A 20007-nucleotide genomic window follows, 5' to 3' on the forward strand; every position below is an offset into this window, starting at 1 on the left:
TCATTAACAGGCTATGGAACATATTGCAGTGATGAGTTGGCTTTCCTTTGCTGTAACAAAAACATTTTTAATTCGGTGTTTTGCGTTTATTTCTGTTCACATCCTTTTCATTTTTTATGGCGTACCTTAAGAGTGCTGTGGCAATGATTAGTAATTCACTCGTCCATTTACAGGAAAGAAACACAGAAGTCAGTTTCAGTTTTTGGTGGATCAAGTAGATAATCGGTGGAAGCAAAGTGGTAAAAGAAAAACAGAAGGTGCTAAAACCAAAGAAGTCACTACTGCCAAAGACTTGCCAGCAGCCACAGGTTAGTAATGTTGTTTAATATAGTCCACCTCTTCGTTCCACACTAAGGAGTGGGGCTTTCCCAAAGAGAAATGTTCATTCCTCCCATTGTTCTTCTGCTATAGTCCTTAAGGGGAAAAAAAAGGCATAAAAATCATAGGCATAAAAAATTGACTGCTATTGATTTTAATGTGATACATAAACACAACCCATAATAAATATATAATTTGTTTGATTTTAGTAGGATCTGTATAGATGGCCTTTATTTAGGTGCTTATTTTAATTACCTGGTTGAAATGGGACCTTAGGTTCCAGTCCAAATCTGCTGAAGCTGCTGAGAATGCGCAGGTGGCTATCTGCATCTTTGAAATGAAGGTGATCATGGTGATCATAGGGCTTACTTGCTGGGTTTCAGCTTTTCTGTTTCACTAATACAATGGCGAGTTGGTAATTGGGAGCTGCAGAGATGTTTGTGTGGATTGGAACAAGTATTCATTTGTGCTGAGGTCCAAGAAAAAAAATACTTTGGCTTCTTTGAGACTGTTCATACAGTATGTTGTCTCTCTTTAACTCACTTCATTTTTTGTTTATATACTTCAACATAGTGAAAAGTGGGAATGCACAACTGCAGTTACTCAGTTCTTTATGAGTCAGGCACAACATCCAGTGTGTGTTTGTCATACTCGTTACCCACAGCATCAAAGAAATATTCACTTGTGCTATTAACTTGTTCCCTATAGGTATCTTCAGTCTTGTTTGTTTTATGGTGCTGGTTGCTTTGGCAGTGTACGTATATCTTTGTGATTTAGAAGAGCATTTCTCAGCCTAACATGTAAATTTTAATCTATTCAAGATACTGGATTTTGGCGAGAATTCCGTTGACTAGAATTGGATGCGCTGTTGTCTGTATCCTTGGGAAAATCTGGTATTTAGTTTGCATCAGCTCTCACAAATCCCTGCTCTCCTGAGTTGAGCTGAACTAATCTTTGGCTGTCCCTTCGCTGTCTCCTCTAACAAAGCCCTCAGGAATAAAAAGAGGTGAAAATACCAATGTGGTAGTATGAATTTTATCCTTTCATGCAGACCTTGATGTGACGCATAATCCTTTCCATGTGAAGGGTAGAATAAAGAATCTCAAGGATAAGGTTTATGTCATTTAACATAATTTACAATGACCTTCCTCTTCTATAGTAAAGACAGAAGCAATATATTATTAGATAATGATTTCTAGCTATGCTCTGTTGAGTGATTGGCTGCTAAGAGTTACTAGGTTTGTGTCTTCTGTGTAAGCTTTTTCTTCGTGTGCTGAACCACAGACTTTGAGAAGCTGAATTAAAGCCATATATTTTTTCCAAAAGAGTGCTCAGGTAGAAAAAACCTTTTTATCAGATGTATCATCCTGTACCATGTTGACTTACGTATGTGATCCCACCTCTTCTGGTTCTGACAAACCTGCAAAACTTTCATTGTTTTTTATGCACTGAGCTTTCAGTAGTCTTTTCAGTTTCAGTTTTTAGTTTTATCCCAAATATCTGCATCTGTTTGACTGTTTGTAAACCATTTAAACAAAACAAAACAAAATAAAAGAAGGCTTATGGGTAGAGGACCAGCTGCCTAAAGCCTGTTCCCCCTGTATTTCTTATTAACAGCAATTGCCTTTTTATCAAACGGAAAATTAAAAATACATGAAAGGAAGAAAGCCAGCAGTGGTGTGATGACTTGCCATTTGAAACATAACTGCTGAGAAGACCAAAGGCTTTGTATGCATTCCTTCCCCACTTGATTTGGGTTCTCATGGAAGCAGTGGAATTATACAGAATTAAATCATACTTGTTTTGCTTTGTGCTTCCTTTTAACACCTGCGTATCTTCCATCACCCTCTACTGTAGTATTGGCTGATGTAACTTTAAGCTTCTCTGTAAATCTTGCTCTGGTTTTGGTGATGTTTTAAGCATCGGTTCCTGATTTACATCATCTTAAAGTGTTTCATTTCCAGTGTTTATAACTTTTAACATAGGGCTTTGCTTTGCCTAAGGGGAAGCACCATCAGGATTTGATAAATATTTGTGATACAAAATGATGCTCTTCTGGGTTGCATTATTGCACAGGGCCTGTGCTATTTTTAACCTGTTAATTTCAGAGATGTTTCATTAGGTGGGCAACTGACTTGCTGTAATCTGCCAGTTGTTTTCAACAGACGAAAATATGCTCCTGATATTTAATTATGCATTTCAGCGGAAGGGAAAGGGCAAGCTGTGGCTGGATTCAAAGATTGTATAGCTCCTCTGCACTCTAATTGCAGTTCTGTTTGGCCATTTCTGTCAAAGTAATTTCTGGAGGGGCAGAAAAGTCAAAGTGACTTGAGCAGGACTATAGCTTGGTTCATGAGGGTGCACAGAACACTTCTGTGGGTGGCTATAATAAAGATTATTAATGAGATGAGTATCAGTATAGTTTTAATGGCCTGTGCAACTTTCTAGTTAAATAACTCGTTTGAAAACACTTGTGTATGTGGTGTAAGGACAATTTACCTTCACATCCTATAAGTCTATGTTTGTTTTCACCTTGGAGAGGTAGAAGGTACTTGAAAGAACTGTCCGTCTTTTTATAAGTAAAAACACTTGGCACAGTGGAATGGTGTTATGATTTGCTTGATGCTTTGTTTAGAAATTACTGTTCTTATTAAAAAGTGGAAACATCAATTAATCTAGATTGACACTGTCTTAGGTGCATAAGGAAATAAGTCATAATGTTTGTCGTATTAAAACAAGCCTATGGACTTGACATGTAAAACTTTAAAGTGAACAAGCTCCCTCATGCAGTGGATGAAGTGAACTGGTAGCCAGAAGCGGTGAACAGCGCTGTCTTGTTAAGTGTTTGCTAATTTCCGAAATGCAGTTTGATCTTAGGAAATGAGACAAATATCCTTACCCTTCATTTCTCTCCTTGTTTGTGTTTGAAGCTCATAACAATGAAACGTTTCTGGTTCAGTCTCTGATTCTTAGAGGGTAGGGTTTCATTTTGATTTGGAGTTTTTTTTACTGTGCAAGAGAAGAAATTAAACCTTTGAAACTGAGAGCTTTGGGAAGCAAGTAGGTGGGAATGGAACATTGGTATTTAAATAAGTAATAAAACTTCGGGGTTTTTATTAACATCTATCTCAACACTGCAGAAATTTAAATGACAGCATTTTGCTTTGTCATTCCTGCTAATCTCTGCCTTTTTTCTTGCTAGAACACAGGGAAGAGCATCACACAGGTTTTGCCCTTGCAAAAGACCAGGTACTCAAACCTGATACTCCTGATGACAAAAGAAGTGAATTACCTTCCTTGGAGGAAGACCGGAGATCAGAATCTCCTACGTCCTCGCTGTTACCTGAATCAACAAGCAGGTTAGTGAAGAAGAGTCTCTTCTCCCTGGTTCATACCAGATTTGACCAAACATGGAAAAGCTTTGCCAGTAAGCTCAAGCAATAGATGTATCCTGCTTCATAGGATGGGTTTCTAAGCTGTGGTTGCTGATTCATTCTCCTCTATGTTTCTGGCTGTTTAGTTGCTTGAGGGATGGAGCTGAAATACATTCAGAGTTCACTTAATAGTTTTGTCATGTCTTGATAGAGGAGTGATAGTGTAACACTGAGTGGAATGTCTAGGGAATGAGAAGACCATTTGGTGTTTTTCTTCCACTGCATCATCTTCCCTTCTGTTTAAGTTTTATTTAGAGAGGTCCAAAAATCGATCTAGCCTAAAGTATTTTAATAGCTTTTTAAGTGGAGTATTGCTGTAAGAAACGGAGTTTAAATGCCCCATTGTTTGCAGTCAGTGGTAGAATGCCACTGAAACTTGAAGTCCTGACAGCCATTCACTTCTCTTCCTTCATGCATTTAGATTTGCCTCCTGAAATTGCCTTACTTGGTTTCAGAGAATGAAGGATCAAGGAAGGCTTTATAAGTAATGTATCCTTTTGATAGTGCAGTGAATTTTCTTGGAAGGAGACTCAGCTGTTACTGCTGATAAGGTCTATCTGGTTTTTGAAGGTAGCATTTGTATCTGTTTAAGATATTTACTTCATGGATCATAATTTGCTATCTACTCAATTGTCAAAGATGGCAATGATGAGCGAGATAAACATCCTATTGCAGTACTGGCTGCTGCGGCCCCAGCTGCTGGAGGAAAAGTGAAAAGCAATTGAAAACAAATACAGAATAACTGACTTTTGATGCTTGTCTAAGAGCAAAAAAGCTGATCTTGAAAATAATCTTGCTATCTTGTTGATAACAGCAATGAGTGGAGAAGGCACCCTTTGCAGGCCTTCAGTACTAGGAGGAAAAAGGTTTCCTGCGTTTAGAAGTGGGAGATAATCAGAGGAAGTAACTGAAGGACAACTGCTGGGCTAGTAGTAACATTTCTTCATTTCCCATCCATTACACCAATAGTATGTGCTTCTTCCCTTTTCTGGAAATATTAAGAATAATATAGCGCTTGGCTTCATCATTGTTTATTAAAAGAACAATTTAGTTGTCAAAGTTTAACAGAAACAGATTTTCTTCAATTCATTTTGGCTCACAGTCAGCGTGGGGATTAAAGATACTGTGTTTCACAGAGGCAGATATTAAGCAGTGAATGAAAGCCTAGGAAGACACAGGGAAGAGGAGATCAGCTCAGAGGGATTGTAGAGCACTAAATGTTAAATGTCTTTGCTTTACATGATGAGGTTTTGCTGCCTGTTTCCAGTTACTTGAACTAAATGAGAGCATATATTAAACATCTGTCTGTAAACAGCAATATGGTGGCTGGGCAGATCACTTAATGTGGAGACAGAAAGGGTCTCTGTGGCAGATTCAAAGGATCATTCCATTTTTGTTTAGCTTCACACTTGCATTATACCAATAAAGTCATTCCCCTCCTGATGGCCTTTCCCCTCTTTCCTGTGTGTGTCTTTCTGCCTGAATTGCTACTGTAAAATTGAGAAACGTACCATATCATTGTATTTGCTATCTAATACGTAACAAACCTATTAAGATTACTGATGCACTGGTTTTATCTAGGTTTCTCAGGATGTCATGTAAATGATGATAGTTTTTGCTTCCCTTTGATGCAGGTAACTGTTATCTCAGTAATTTCTTTACTTTTAAAATAGGGTCCAGTGCTCTGGACTCTTGAAGAGACTTGCTTCCTGATTTTAAACACTGAAGCCCTTTTAAAAGTGGACCAAGAACTAAGCCTTAAACTGAAGGGGGAGGTAGATGCACCCCTTAAAAGGTGCTTGCAGGCTTGCACTGTTCTGGGTTGTGACTTGAAGCTGCTCCACTCAGGATCTCAGTTGAAGAATGAAATGGGCCACGGAAAACAACTCTTCAGTGCTCACTTAGAAGGAAGAAGCTGTCCCTGTGACTTTGTTTTATATGCCTGAAGCCTTAGTTTTTCGGTTTGCAGCTTGGGCCATGGCCTGTCTGGTGCTGACAGGCAGTTCTGAGGAATCTTGACATTTGGTTTGTGTAGTGGTTGTGGGCAGGAGCCCAGGCAGAAGCTCTTCCCTGGGGCTAATACAGGCCCAGCTCATGCAGATCTGTGCAAGATGTCATGTTTGACACGCGCAGGGATGATAGATGGGGCTGCTTTATCCTCCTGTGCCTGCTGTTGCAGTTGCCCTAGAGCTCAGATTATTTTAGTTGTACAAAATAAACACCTTCAGCTTGGCTCTTCATCCTGAATTTAAGCAAGTATTCCTGTTCTTCCATTATTTTACTGAATTTTTATTTTCTTTCTTAATTGCAAATTAACCTTTTGGTGCTAAGGACCTTGGAAAATTTGGAGTTTTAATCTTAAAGCGTGAGTTCCTGGGTGGTAGAGAGGGCTTGTGTTAGCTCATTGTTGTATTAGCTCATTGAGAGCAGCACAGAGGAGAAAGACTTGGGAGTGTTGGTTGATTAGCAGCTCCACATGATGTGGCAGTGTGTGCTTGCACCCCAGAAACCAACCATGTTTTGGGCTGCATCACAAGCAGCATGATCAGCAGGTCTAAGGAGATGATTCTCCCCTTCTACTCCATTCTGGTAAGACTCCATCTGCAGTACTGCATCCCCCAATATAAGAAGGCCGTGAAACTGTTGGAGCAAGTCCAGAGAAGGCCACAAAGATGCTGAGGGCTGGAGCATCTCTGCTATGAAGACAGGCTGAGAGAGCTGGGCTTGTTCAGCCTGGGGAAGGCTCCAGGGAGACTTTAGAGCAGCTTCCAGTGGCTAAACAGGCTGATAAGAAACCTGGAGAAGGGGCTTTTGACAAGGGGGAATGGCTTTAAACTGAAAGAGGGGAGATTTAGATTAAAGAAAGTTCTTCCCTGTGAGGGTGCTGAGGTGCTGACACAGGGTGCCCAGAGAAGCTGTGTGCCCCATCCCTGGCAGTGTTCAAGGCCAGGTTGGACACAGGGACTTGGAGCAAGCTGCTCTAGTGGAAGGTGTCCCTGCCTGTGGCAGGGAGTTGGAACTGGATGAGCTTTAAGGTCCCTTCCAACCCAAACCAGTCTGTGATTCATCCATGGTATCATTAAATCTCTGTTTCACTGCCAATGTGGTGTGTGGATGACATTATAAATGATTCTTCCAGTGGCCTTTGACATTAAACTCTTATTCTTTGCCTTTTCTTTTCGGCAGACAGCAGTGTATATCAACCTAAAGTCTGGATGAAGGTGTATCTAAGGGACTGTAAGGAAGTTTGCTAGAGGGTATTAGCATGTGGCAGTTACTAATGATCTGAATGTGCTTTCATGAACCGAGTTGACAGATTTTGTTGGGAAGTGTGCATTTGTGTACGCTATGCCTGGCTCAAGGCAGTTGTTTGTTCCTTCTTTTTGTGCATTCATTCTCTCCAAATGAAATATTTCCATAAACTTATTGAATCAAAGAGAGAGTCCCCCAGTTGTACAGACCAGTGGGTACATATCACAGATACTTGGACCTTCTATAAGATAAAAGCATGCTTAATAGCTCCCTGTGGTTTTCTCCTAAATTCAGCTCCTGTGCAACAGGAACAGAATGACTAGAGTTTGCGCAGAATTGTTTTTTCAGTATCTCTCTGGGATCTTCACTTTCCTTCTCTATGCACATCCCTGGTTTGGGTGGTGTGCTTTCCGTTTATTTTTCTTTACATACAAGGCAGTTTGCTTAACCTTAAAAGAGAGCTGCTGCACTGCCCAAGAAGTTAAATGAAGTGGTGGGTTTTTTGGCTTTGTGGTGTGTGTGGCTGGTTGTTTTTTGTTGTATGTGCCCCTCCTCTTCCAGTTGTGCATTAGACTCAACTGAGTGGCAGTTGGGCTCTGGAGTGTGCCTTGGGGCAGTACACACTGTAGATTCTCATCTTTTACATCCAACTCCCTGGTTTTATACTCTTCTCAAGAAGAGGTCAAACCAGCAATAATACAGTGAAAGCTTAGTTAAAGTGACAAATGATGCCTTGTGATGATGCATGGGAGGCCCCTCTTGGCTGACAACTGTTCCTTGTTCCACACTGTACCTTTCTGAAGAGCACTCCCAGGTTTTCCTGTGTTTTCTGGGAAACAGGTTACAGGAATCTCACCTGCTCCAGAAAGAGAGGGGTGATGTGGGAGGACACATACGAGAAAGAATTAAATGTGCTCTTCATCTTTACTGTTTCTGTTCCTGATAGCTGCTCTGCAAAAGTCTGATGTCCTGGGCAATACCCAGCTCTTTGCTTGGCCCTTTGTGTCAAGTTCTGCCATGTCTGTGGACTAGCTTTGGGCTGTGGACCTCTGGGTGGTGAATGGTGGTTTGTACTCAGTGTGCTGCTTGCACGTTCCTGTTGCAGCCAAAATGGACCTGAATTATGGCAGGATTTGCAGGGATTGGAGAAAGTAGGTTTAGTCATATAAGCTGCATGAAAGTAAGAGATGTATTTTGTCACTCTGTGGTTACCATGGGGCTAATGTTTTGTTAATTGTAGTAAAATAAATACAGCACAGATCAAAAAAGAATGATCTAGATTTTGAGGGTTTAAGTAGCATTGTGCTATTGTACAAAGTAATGATTTTCTGAGGCTTGTATTTTATTTCTGATAATAAGAGGATATCCTTTGACAAGGGTAAAGGTTTTTCACATTGAAGTGTCAAAACTTGAAATATATTTGGAAGTCCAGATCTGCTGTGTTTTTATGAAGAGAGCACTTCTAAATGGAGGGCTGACGCTATGATGGATTAAGAAAAGGATTTTGAGCAGTATATAGAATATAACAAAATCTGGAAATGTTTGCTCTGTAAAACGATGCTGCAAGTAAATTAGGGACTCTTTCCTCCTTCTCAGGGCCTTCTGTCTTTTGTCAGTCTTGTGTCAATATTTTCTAAGGAGCAGTTGGTCAATGTTCTAAATTCATACATTGCACAGTAATCACTGTTGTACTGATATTATTCAAAGTTGATACTTTAATTGAGAAAGTGAAAGGTTTTACACCTGCTGGCAAAAAGATATGGGCCGTCCACAGAGAGTATAGTATTGACCCAAATGTGTTTGGTCTCTTCATAAATTGATGATCCCACCAAGGGAGCAAAATGTGCACAACAGATAAACACCAAAACAAAGCCATGACTTTTAAAGGATAATTTTTCAAAGCTATGAAGTCATACATAAAGCTTTCACAGAGCTTTAGTGCTCCATATAAATAGTCCTGTTGTGTCCTTTTACTTTCTGGGACTGAAGCCAAATTTTATGCAACTACTTAAACAATAGGAAACTTAGAAAAGAAGCTAGGAGGGACAATGATAAGCTGGTTAATGAACTCTGTAGAGGAAATATTCTATTAAAAGCATTTTATATAATAGGGATAATAGGTATTTAAGCAAATTATTTTTCTTTAAAACTTAGTGTTAGAAGAAAATGTTTGTGCTTGATGACCAGAGTGGAGGACTTGCAACAGTAGACAATATATACTGTTGGCCTTGTTTGGGATGCTAAGGTGTACATTGAAACACAGTGATTTAATTTTGAAATCCTGGTGGAGAAGTGCTATATCTACAGCTTGCATAAATTTTTCTGCCATTGGAATGCACAGAGTGGCTGCAGCTTCTGCCAGGTGAGATTGATGCCCGAGTAAGGGGCCTCGTTTGCAGTAAATGAGGCTTCTTGGCATTAAGTTTAGGAGCTATTGATCACGATCTAAGATCTGGATCTAGCTAGTCACTTATTCTTGGATTTATGGGCTTTGCAGAGTTTGGGGTTTAGCTCATGAGCAGAAGGAGAGGTAGAAATAGGAAGCTGTGCTTCAGTTTACAGTTCACCAGATAGCAGCAATCCTCTGAAAACCTCTTGGTAGACATCAGTTTGTCCATTGACAGGACGGAACGGTGGAAAGCTGTGCAAGCTCTTCCCTGGCAGTCTGAGTTTAAAGAAAGTGTGCTGATCCCTAGGCTGGCCATCACTGTCAAATGAGTGAAGTAAATGAAAGTGTGTTGATCAGGGGAATAACTGCCTTTTTCAGTGCATTTTTGACTTAATAGGTCTTAAACTACTTTGGCTCAGAGATGATGTATATTCTGATGTTAGATAAGAGTGTTTTATCTTCGATTTTTGGCCTCAAATATGGGTTCATTCTGGAAGGATGATGATACTTATCTGCTGTGTTGTTGATTCATACCTTTCTTCCAAAAAATGTGAGCTGTAGCAAATGGCCAGGTACTGTGAGACACGGTAAAGAGTGTCCTGGAGAAGTCATTTCAAACAGCAACAGCTGATGACCTCAGATGTATATGGGGAAAAGATTATATTGTGGCATGTACTCAGATAGTCATTGGTCCTTAGTCTAGAGGCATGGGGTCTGGACATCACTTGCCATACTGCTGAGGAAAGCAGTTAAGATGGATCTAGCAGATCTTTTCTAAAAGCAGAGCCTCAAGGGCACACTCTCGAGGTGCAGAGGAGGCCACTGGAAGCCAGGAAAGCCTAGAAAGAGTCAAGAAAAACAGTGGAGCTTTCATAAGGTTTAGTGTAGACGAGAGCCATCCATGGGGAGTTGTGGAGAAGGTCCAAGCCTGGCAAGCCTGCTGTCCTCCAAAGAGAGGAGGATGAAGTTCAATGGTACCAGGGGCACATGTTTTGAAGAGGAGGTAGTGGGAAGCCAGGGAAGCCTTTCTAGTAAACAGTTAATCTTGGATGTTAGACAGGACTTACAGCCACTCCAGCACCAAGCTCATACTGTTTATCACAGGCAAGTCAAAGGGGAAGCAGGATTGCAAGGTGGAGAAAACCATTTTCCCTCACTCCCTGTGGCTGGGCATTCACCTTCAAATGACATTGATAAAATGAGACAGGCTGTAATTCATTTCTAATGTCAGCATTGAGGAAAAAAAATGCACAATGCACGTGCCAGAGCTCAGTACATAATACACAGCAGCATGGGCTGATTAAAGGACCCTGTCTGGTCACCGTGAAGCCAAGAAGGAACTTAATCTGCCTTTAAAATAAACAAAGAGACGTTTGCTCCTTTCATTTTTAGAACGAGACATGTTATTCACACTTACGTCAGCCTTTTTCTCTCTATTTTAAGGTGGTCTGTTTATCTTAATAAAAAGAAAGGGTTGGGATTGGAAGTCCAATCCAAATGATGGTCAGGAAAGGAATAGTTTACTCTTGGTTGCCTATAAGTGCTCAGAAGAAACTAACTCTGAAGAAAAGTGAGGCAGAGTTGGGGAGTTGCCCAGGTCACTGGAGGTTACTGCACTTGCTCAACATGGAGACAGGAACAAGTCCAGGAAAAGAAATCTCTTCACAGCCTGTCACCTGCTCTGTCAGCCTGTTGCATCCTGAGCAGTTAAGTATCAGAACTTTAATGGTTTTGCTATAAAAATGTACTCATCTGGAACTGATAAGTAAAATCTTAGGATAGAACAATGACCTTTAGTAAAGAACAGAAAATCTCTTGTGGGAAATTGTTTCTGATCTGGAGGCTGAATAAAGTCTGAAGATGTGTTTTGCTTTGTCTGGCCTCAGTATAGGTAGATATCTATGGGATAGTGAATGGACAAAAAATACTGAAGAAATGAATGAAACTATTCTAAATTCTGTGATCTGTTTGGTCCCCGGAGGCTAAAATGTATAGAAACATCTGTAATGAGGTAGCTGCTCCTTCTTTATTTAATTAATTTTCTTCAGTTTAAGGGCTACTCATTCAATGATAAGAAGAGCTTAAGAGTTTTCTTTTAAAGTATGAATTCAGTTGGTGGTCAAAATTCCTTTTGCTTAGTTGAAAATGATTTTTTAGATTGTTTAACTGTCTGGCATATTTAAGGAGGTTTGGTTGGTTGATCGGTTTTTAATTTGCAAACAGTTTGTTTCCACTGCATGTGGAAGAAGGTATATAATCACTTCAACTCAAAATCAAACAGTTGCTCAGTCTTTGTAAAAGAAATTGATTTGGAGAGACTAGATGCAGAAAACTATTTCACAGAGTGGTTGGCTTGAAACAATGGATTGTTTGAAGAAATTCCAAAACCAAAGGGCTTTCAAGCTACAGCTGGAAAGTTCATAACCCTGCAGCTTGGTTTTGCACAGTGACGTTCATACATCCTCCATCTCTCAAGGCAGTCACAGCGCAGGAGTTAATTTGGTTTGCTGGGGGACTGATCACTCGTGAGTCGATAGCCCGTTCACGTCTACACGAATAGGCCAAGGTGGTAACTCACTCCAGGACATTTTGTGCTCTGTTTTAAAATAAGTTGGTAGGCATAGACTGTGAATTACGCTTGTGAATTATGAACTTGCATTACTGTTCTGAGCATTAGCCAGATTTTTTCACTTCTATTGTTTTGCTTGTGACAAACGCAGTTGGTAATAAATGATAATAACACAAGCAAGTACATCATGTTCGGGCATCAGACCTGTTCTTTTTCTATTTTAGGGGACTAAAAGCATGCACATAGGCCCTTGTGTTGTCCCCCTCCTTTTTTTTTTGAAATGTGACTGGAACATCGGAATAGGATTCAGAAATATAATAACTTATTCCTTGGCATCCAGTTTGTGTATCCAAAATGAGGTTTTGATGGACTTTAGAGAGAAAAAAACAGGTTAGCAGTCAATTGTATTACCAGGTTGTAGCTGTACTGAACCAATGCTCTGAAGGAAGATACAGTGATCCTCTGCCTTCCCCTTGACTGCATCCCAGGGCTTCTTCACCTCTGTGCAGGCACTCATGTGGGGCTGGGCTCTGGGCAGTGCCTGTTGCTCTGCTGGTTGTTGGGAGCAGTAGTATTGGTAATTGGTGCAGGATGAAACATTTTTCTCCTATAAGTGCAGGCATTGCTTTTAATTTCAGGTGATTTTGTTTCCCTATTAAAAGTGCTCTGTTGGATAATGCTTGTAATTTGGTAGATTTATGCAGCCGTTCATGAAAATTCACAGGAAATCATCAGAGTTTCTAAAATTGTACATGAAACTTCTAATTCCGTTTTGTTCAAAATAATTTTTGCCATATGGCACCAGTTCGTTATGTACATTTTTGGTATCTTTTTCCTTTTTATTTTTATGACTAAATGTGCATGTGTTGAAAAGTGTAATCCATTGGTGGTTCTATGATTATCACCACAGTCACATCTGATGAATCCCTCTTCAGAGGGATGGACAGGCAGCAAGAGGGGACAAAATGGTAATGGATGAGACAATCCTGCCACCTTGTAAGAGTTGCATGCCATTTATTAATTGAAGAAAAGCTTGCTAAAAAAAAAAAACCAAACAGCTATGTTTGCATGTGATTCTCAGTCTCCAGGTATGTCCTAGGAGCTGGTGTTTTGTAATGCCATTACATTGAGAGTGTGGAGATCTCTATAGCTGAAGCCTAACTCAACACAGGGCATCTTCAGGTGGTGGAAGTGATGCTCTGTGAGGACATGCTGGCTGGTGTCTTTGGGAGAGGTCCAGGCTGGTGAGAGGCACTGGGGACAGTGTCCTGGGCACGGAGAACACGCTGTGCAGGATGTGCTGGACAGCAGGCTGGGGAGCTGGAAGCCACCAACTGTGTCTGTGTGACTGGGAGAGCCCAGGATGACAGCGACAAACTGGCTGAGCAGGAGCAGCCAAGCTGACTGCCTGCAAGAGCTCTTATACCCAGAGGGCTCTTCATGAATGATCAGAGTGCACCCAAACCATTCTTAATGCACCCTGAGCATTGTCAGCTGCCTGACAGCATCACTGGGGTTTAAATTCCTTCTCCTATTGGAATTATCTTCTCTCTAATGATGCAGTGTGTTATGAATATTCAGTGTTTGGTGAACTCCTCTTCTCAAAAATCTGTGAACCAGGTAAAGAGCCACGATGTTGGACTGCTGTCCTGCACCTGGGGAATGGAAGTGGTGTACAAAACGGTTCTTGCTTTTTGATTGGAGCAGATTCTCCTGGAAGGCATGCTAAGGCACATGAAAAACAACAAGGTGCTTGGTGACAGCCAGCATGGCTTCACTAAGGGGAAATCCTGCCTGAGCAATTTGGTGGCCTTCTAGGATGGGGCTACGGAACTGATGGACAGGGGTAGAGCAGTTGATGTCATCTACCTGGACTTGTGCAAAGCCTTCAACACTGTCTCACACGACATCCTTGTCTCTAAATTGGAGAGACATCAATTTGATGGATGGACCACTCGGTGGATAAAGAACTGGCTGGATGGCCGCACACAGAGAGTTGTGGTCAATGGCTCAGTGTCAGGCTGGAGACCAGTAACGAGTGGTGTCCCTCAGGGATCAGTGTTGGGACCGGTCTTGTTCAACATCTTTGTCGCTGACATGGACAGTGGGATTGAGTGCACCCTCAGCAAGTTTGCCGATGACACCAAGCTGTGTGGTTCGGCTGATACCCTGGAGGGAAGGAATGCCATCCAGAGGGACCTTGACACACTTGTGAGGTGGGCTGATGCCAACCTCATGAAGTTTAACCATGCCAAGTGCAAGGTCCTACACCTGGGTCAGAGCAATCCCAGGCACAGCTACAGGTTGGGCAGAGAAGAGATTCAGAGCAGCCCTGCGGAGAAGGACTTGGGGGTGTTGGTTGATGAGAAAATGAACATGAGCCGGCTTCAGTGTGCGCTCACAGCCTAGAAAGCCAACCGTATCCTGGGCTGCATCAACAGAAGTGTGACCAGCAGGTCAAAGGAGATCCTGCCCCTTTACTCTGCTCTTGTGAGACCTCACCTGGAGTATTGTGTGCAGTTCTGGTGTCCTCAACATAAAAAGGACATGGAACTGTTGGAACAAGTCCAGAGAAGGGCCCGAGGATGATCAGGGGAGTGGAGCACCTCCTGTACGAAGATAGGCTGAGAAAGTTGGGGCTGTTCAGCCTGGAGAAGAGAAGGCTGCGTGGAGACCTCATAGCAGCCTTCCAGTATCTGAAGGGGGGCTATAGGGATGCTGGGGAGGGACTCTTCATTAGGGTCTGTAGTGATGGGACAAGGGGTAACGGGTTAAAACTGAAACAGGGGAAGTTTAGATTGGATATAAGGAGGAAATTCTTCCCTGTTAGGGTGGTGAGGCACTGGAACGGGTTGCCCAGGGAGGTTGTGAATGCTCCATCCCTGGCAGTGTTCAAGACCAGGTTGAACGAGGCCTTGGGTGACATAGTTTAGTGTGAGGTGTCCCTGCCCATGGCAGGCGTGTTGGAACTTGATGATCTTAAGGTCCTTTCCAACCCTAACTGTTCTATGATTCTATGATTTGTAACTCCAACAGGGACAGTGCGAAGCAAAGACAATACTGAAATGGTACAAGAGGGCAGCAGACCATAGCACTCACCCTCTGAGGGCTGCTGAGCCTGAAGTGGGCAGTGAGATGCTTCCACCTTCCATTCTACCAGGGACTGAAAATGTGGCTCCACCTTTGAGAAGTGCCCACTAAACCACTGCATGGGTCTTCTACACAAAGACAACCTCTCTAGTATGAGACATGTTGTTTGTTAAAACTTATTTTTTTTGGCAGAAATGCCATTTATAAACCTCAGCAATCATCCATATTATGAAGACTCCACTTTGCCACACTGGAATCTGTCCTGTGAGAATGAGTATTTTTGGGCTGTTTTCCTTAATATGTGTTTAGAACAAACATATAATCTGTGTATAAAGTTATGACTTGGGGAATGTATTTTTACAGTTTATGTCTGCTGTCTTCTAACAAACAGAGCATTCATTTGATTGTAAAACCTTTTAAAGTCAATCCAAGAGGACTGGTATCTAACTGCTTGTCCCATGGTTTACAGTAGAATCTCTCTCAACTGTTTGTGTAACATGCTTTGTGATGTAATTTCTGTAATGAGGTACAGACTGAGCTGACAGGCATCTTTTTGAAGGATAGCTTCCAGAAAACGCCGTTTTCCCAGTTGATTTCTGCAACCCTGCAATTTGGCATATACTTAAGAGCTTTGCAATAGTTTATGTCATGGAACCTGAACACGCAGTAAAAGTTATTTATCAGCATTTGACCTAAGAAATATGTTCACTTAATTTAGATTTTATTGAATTTTAACAAAAATTCTTATTTAAATTGCAGGCTGAAATCATCTGTGGAATTGGTTTCTTTGAAACTTTGAGAAGGGGTCTGACTGGTGTTGCTAAACTCATACTTGTAGTTAAATACGTGTGTGTGTGTGCATGTCTGATGTATCTACACACACAGATTCTTCCAGTGTTGACGCAGTAGTGATAGCTGAATTTGATAACATCCTGACTTAAGTAGTCTCTGTGACTGAAATAATTTACATCTGTTTTATTTTCCCTTTCAGCTCCAGTTCAGACATTTTGAGAGATCTGGAAGAACTTGAGACACGTTCAGCTTCCTCTGATGAGTAAGCAGAATATGAGTGGTAAAGTCCTAGTTACTGACTTAGGTAGTAGTTTCCAGTCTGTGGAATACTACAGATTTCTGCAGGGGAAGCAAATGCCTCTGAAGAGTCAGGTTCTTGGAGAATCTCCAGAGAATCATCACAGTTTAGTCAGTACTTTTGGATCCCTGAATACCTGGGTGCTCCAAGTTGAAAATCTGGGTCAGTTTACCAGTTGAAAATCATTGTTCTAAAGTATATTTGAATATGAATAGTTGTTTAAAAAATAATAATGAGGGAACTGATATTTGTGGAAAAATAAGAGAATCTGATCTTACTGTATTTAAAGTTGCATTCTTGTCACTCACATCTCTGTCAAATTGAACATGCTGGAATTGCAGCATCTGTTTTGATTTACTTTTTGAAGAGAGAAGAGCATCTTCTTGTTTTTAAAATCTTAACATCTTATTTGTACTATATAGTGCTAATATTTAAATTTTGGGTCTAGCTGTGCAAGGTTTTGTACAAAGAAATACTAAGAAACCATCCAAGGATTCCTGAAGTAACCAAATGAAATACACGAAGATGGAGAGGAAATACAGCAGTCTGTGTGGGTGCTAAAGGTGTGCAGTTATAGTGAAATTTGGAATACTGTAGTGTGATATCAACTGAAAGGCTGTGTAGCTATACAAAGGAACAGGAACAAGACTGGTAGAGTCTGCAAAAGTAGTACAGTTTACCCTTGCAGCTGACACTGGTTTGATCTGCCATCTCTCTTTGAATATCACATCCACTTTGGTAGCTGATCTTAGCAGCGTGATGTGAACCATATTGTGTTTAATTCTTGTAGTCTGCTTTTTAAAGAGTATTTATGACACAATTTGTTATCTATTGCATACATATGTGGTCAATATGTTGTGACAGCTCCTAAAATTCCTGATTAATGGTAGAGTAGCATTTGAAATTCTCTTACAATGTGTGGTTAGAAAACCTAGTGGATTTTAAAGGGGCTTTAACAGTATCACCAATAAGGCTTTGATTACATTGGTGGCAGAGGTAGATGCTTCACTGGAGAAAGTAATCACAGAGCCTTTCTTGTACAGGGAGGCATTGCTTTGGGAAGGTGTTTGCTGGAAGAACACTCACAAGTGCCTTTTATTTTGTAGTACCTGCAAGTGACCCCTTGAGAGGGGAAGCAAAGTAAAAAGTACTTGGTTGTACATATGGCTAGTCTCTTCTGGTGGTGATGATCTGCTGCTGCCATGTATCAAAGAGCAAGCAGCCACAGCTCTCTCACAGGTATCTTTACATCTGCTGCAAGATTTATACATGACTGATGAACTGGGTCAGGGATCATGAGATGAGGGATCAACTGAAGTCCTTGGTAACCACCTCATTGCATAATTCCGTTACCTGTGAAGTATTAATCTTAGCTGGCTATTTCTCAGTGAGTTGAATAAAAACCATAAGGATCTGTGGTTCTGAATTATGCTTAAGCAGGAATGGGGGAACTGTGGCTACCAGAACTGGAGGACTTGCAAGTGAGGTGGGGGAGTGTGGGGCTGGAAACTGCACCCAGCGGATGTTGTGGGGCTCTGCTGGTTTGTGAGGGCTCAGGAGCAGGCCAGGCAGTAACAGCAGCAGAGTAAATTGCTCTGCACTAGCACAGGGAACGGTAACAAGGTCTATATTTTTAAAACAAACCTGCACTTAATGGGAGAACTGTAATTAATTACCATAGGGAACTGTGTACTTTCTCAGTGTTTTCTATAAGGATTCATTGCAGCCTCTTTTAGTGAGGGAAATCTTAGGTTTTGATGAGTCTGTGCTTCCTGTAGGAGGATATTTAACATACTTCTAATGAGTTTTTAATTGTTCATGTAATGCCTGGAATGTATGGCAGGGAGGTTGGAACTAGATGATCTTAAGGTCCTTTCCAACCCTAACTATTCTATGATTCTATGATCTAGTGTTAATTTTCTAGGTAGTAACTAGTCTACCAAACATGTTAAAAACATCCAGTTTAAAAGCATTTTGGAGAAATTTTGTAAAAGCAAATAGCCAGCAAACAGTCTTCACCTTCCCAGTCATATTTTCCGTATCTTTGGAAAACTGCTGGCTCCAAGCTTGCAGGTGGTGGACTGTCGTTTCTTTATCCACAGGCAGATAGTGACTTGCAATTAATTTTGGTGGTGGTACAATCAAATTATTGTCTGCTGTTTTTTATTGTGCTCCCTGAACTCCATACTGGAGGTGCCAGTTGGCACAATCGTTTTCTGCAGTACAGAATATGCTATGGCTTACGGGTTTGGCGTCTGTGGCTTGTTGCATGAGTTGGAAAAACATGTTCCTTAGTAGAAGAAGAAATGGGAATGCCAATACTGAAAACAGTACTAGAGTTCTTTAATGGAGTGTTTGTCCCGTAATGGATGTTAATGTTAGTTATGATTATATATCCGTAACAAAATCATTTGTTCCTCTGATAATTTCTTTCACCCAGGAAACTTATGGGTCATGTGGTGGTTTTAAGTTGAGTGGTAATAAAGTTTGCCCAAGTTGGTGAGTGCAGAAGAATGTTAAGTAAAGCAGATCTACAACTTTCATTGAAGTTATCCTTTCTGTTTAGTGCAGAACTGTATCCTGCAGGATGCTCAGTGGCACGGTAGGTCAAATGAGGGCTCTGCTTTGGCAGACTTACCGCAGGAAGTCACAGGCCAGCATACCAAAGAACAGGCAGATGGTATATTTCATCACCAGCCCAGATTTTATAGAAGTTGATTTATGCCAGAAAGATATCATCTCTCTTACTTTATTTTTATAAGAAATAATAATCATTTATTTGCAAAGCAAGAGAACCAAGTGACTGAAACGCTCCAGTTTTTGGCTTTGTGTTTTAATACACTTTTGAACATCAGGTAATTACTATTCTGCTGTGGAAAAAGACAGGCATCAGAGCTAGAAATGGGCAGATTGTAAACCAGTAAAGCTAGCCTTAAACTAAATGAGATTTGTGCTTCATTCTGTGTCCGAAGTATTTTTTTCTTGCAAGGGTAGTTGTATTTTGCAAATTCTCAAAACCAAACAAGCAGAAATGGGGGAAAAGGGAAGGTGCAAGAGCTGATGGATGCTCTTTGTAAAGTGGCACAGTAGCAAAATTGGTAGTTTGAATGTTGTTTATCTTTGCTATATGTTGTGTTATAGTTAAGCCTTCCAGATATTTGAACTACTGGCTTTGAGTTATATTGCTGTCTTGCCTCTGGAGTACAATAAACATTTGCCAGTGGGTGAGTATTATGAGGAGCAAGGTTTTTGCATGTAGAACAAAACCTCTTAGCTAATGGGCAACTTGAATTCCTCTATTAGATAGCATATTTTCATTAGGTGTTTCTTGCTGAAGTTTGAAAGATGCAGTGGTGGTCTGGGCTCAAGTGCATATTTTGTACTGGTAGGAATACTTCTAAATGGGCCGTATTCAGACTTTTATGTCTTCTAATACCTATAAATCCTAAATGGCATTATTTGACAGGAAGGCACGAGTACTGAGCATTCCAAAGCATTACTGTATGCCCTACAGAATCTCACTTTTGAAGTACCAGCTCTGCTGGTGACAGGTCTCATTCTGGAACTCACTGAGGTCTCTGCAGAACAAGACCAAGGGGAAGTGTCTTCATTTAGTTACAGGTGTGAGCATGGAGAATACACTTATTTATGCTTCCTTAGTATGTTAGATGCAAATCCTTGTTATTGCTCTTAGCTTTACATTCCGAAGGACAAGCCAGTATTGTTCCAGAGTACGATCCTTAAAAAGCAGGATTGTTTTGTTAGCAGAAATTTTTTTTTCATGTGAATGATTCATTTTTGTCAAATGTGATTTTCAGTCCTTCTAAAAAATACCATCCATTTTATGTGTTTCCACAGTTTAGAT

The 20007-nt window shown here is 40.9% G+C and overlaps 1 protein-coding gene across 1 annotated transcript in view; it reads left to right on the forward strand.

Annotated features, from left to right (window-relative positions):
- RAD18 (RAD18 E3 ubiquitin protein ligase) overlaps positions 1-20007 on the forward strand; it is a 58582-nt gene that overhangs the window by 28918 nt on the left and 9657 nt on the right. The window contains exons 10-12 of the mRNA XM_062610787.1: positions 174-308; positions 3521-3677; positions 16044-16106. Of these exons, the coding sequence (XP_062466771.1) occupies positions 174-308; positions 3521-3677; positions 16044-16106 (355 nt within the window). The remainder of the gene's footprint in view (positions 1-173; positions 309-3520; positions 3678-16043; positions 16107-20007) is intronic.

Source organism: Pezoporus occidentalis, unplaced genomic scaffold, assembly GCF_034315485.1.
Source record: "Pezoporus occidentalis ecotype Australia unplaced genomic scaffold, CSIRO_AGI_Poc_V1 ctg149, whole genome shotgun sequence".
NCBI classification, from domain to species: Eukaryota; Metazoa; Chordata; class Aves; order Psittaciformes; family Psittacidae; genus Pezoporus; species Pezoporus occidentalis.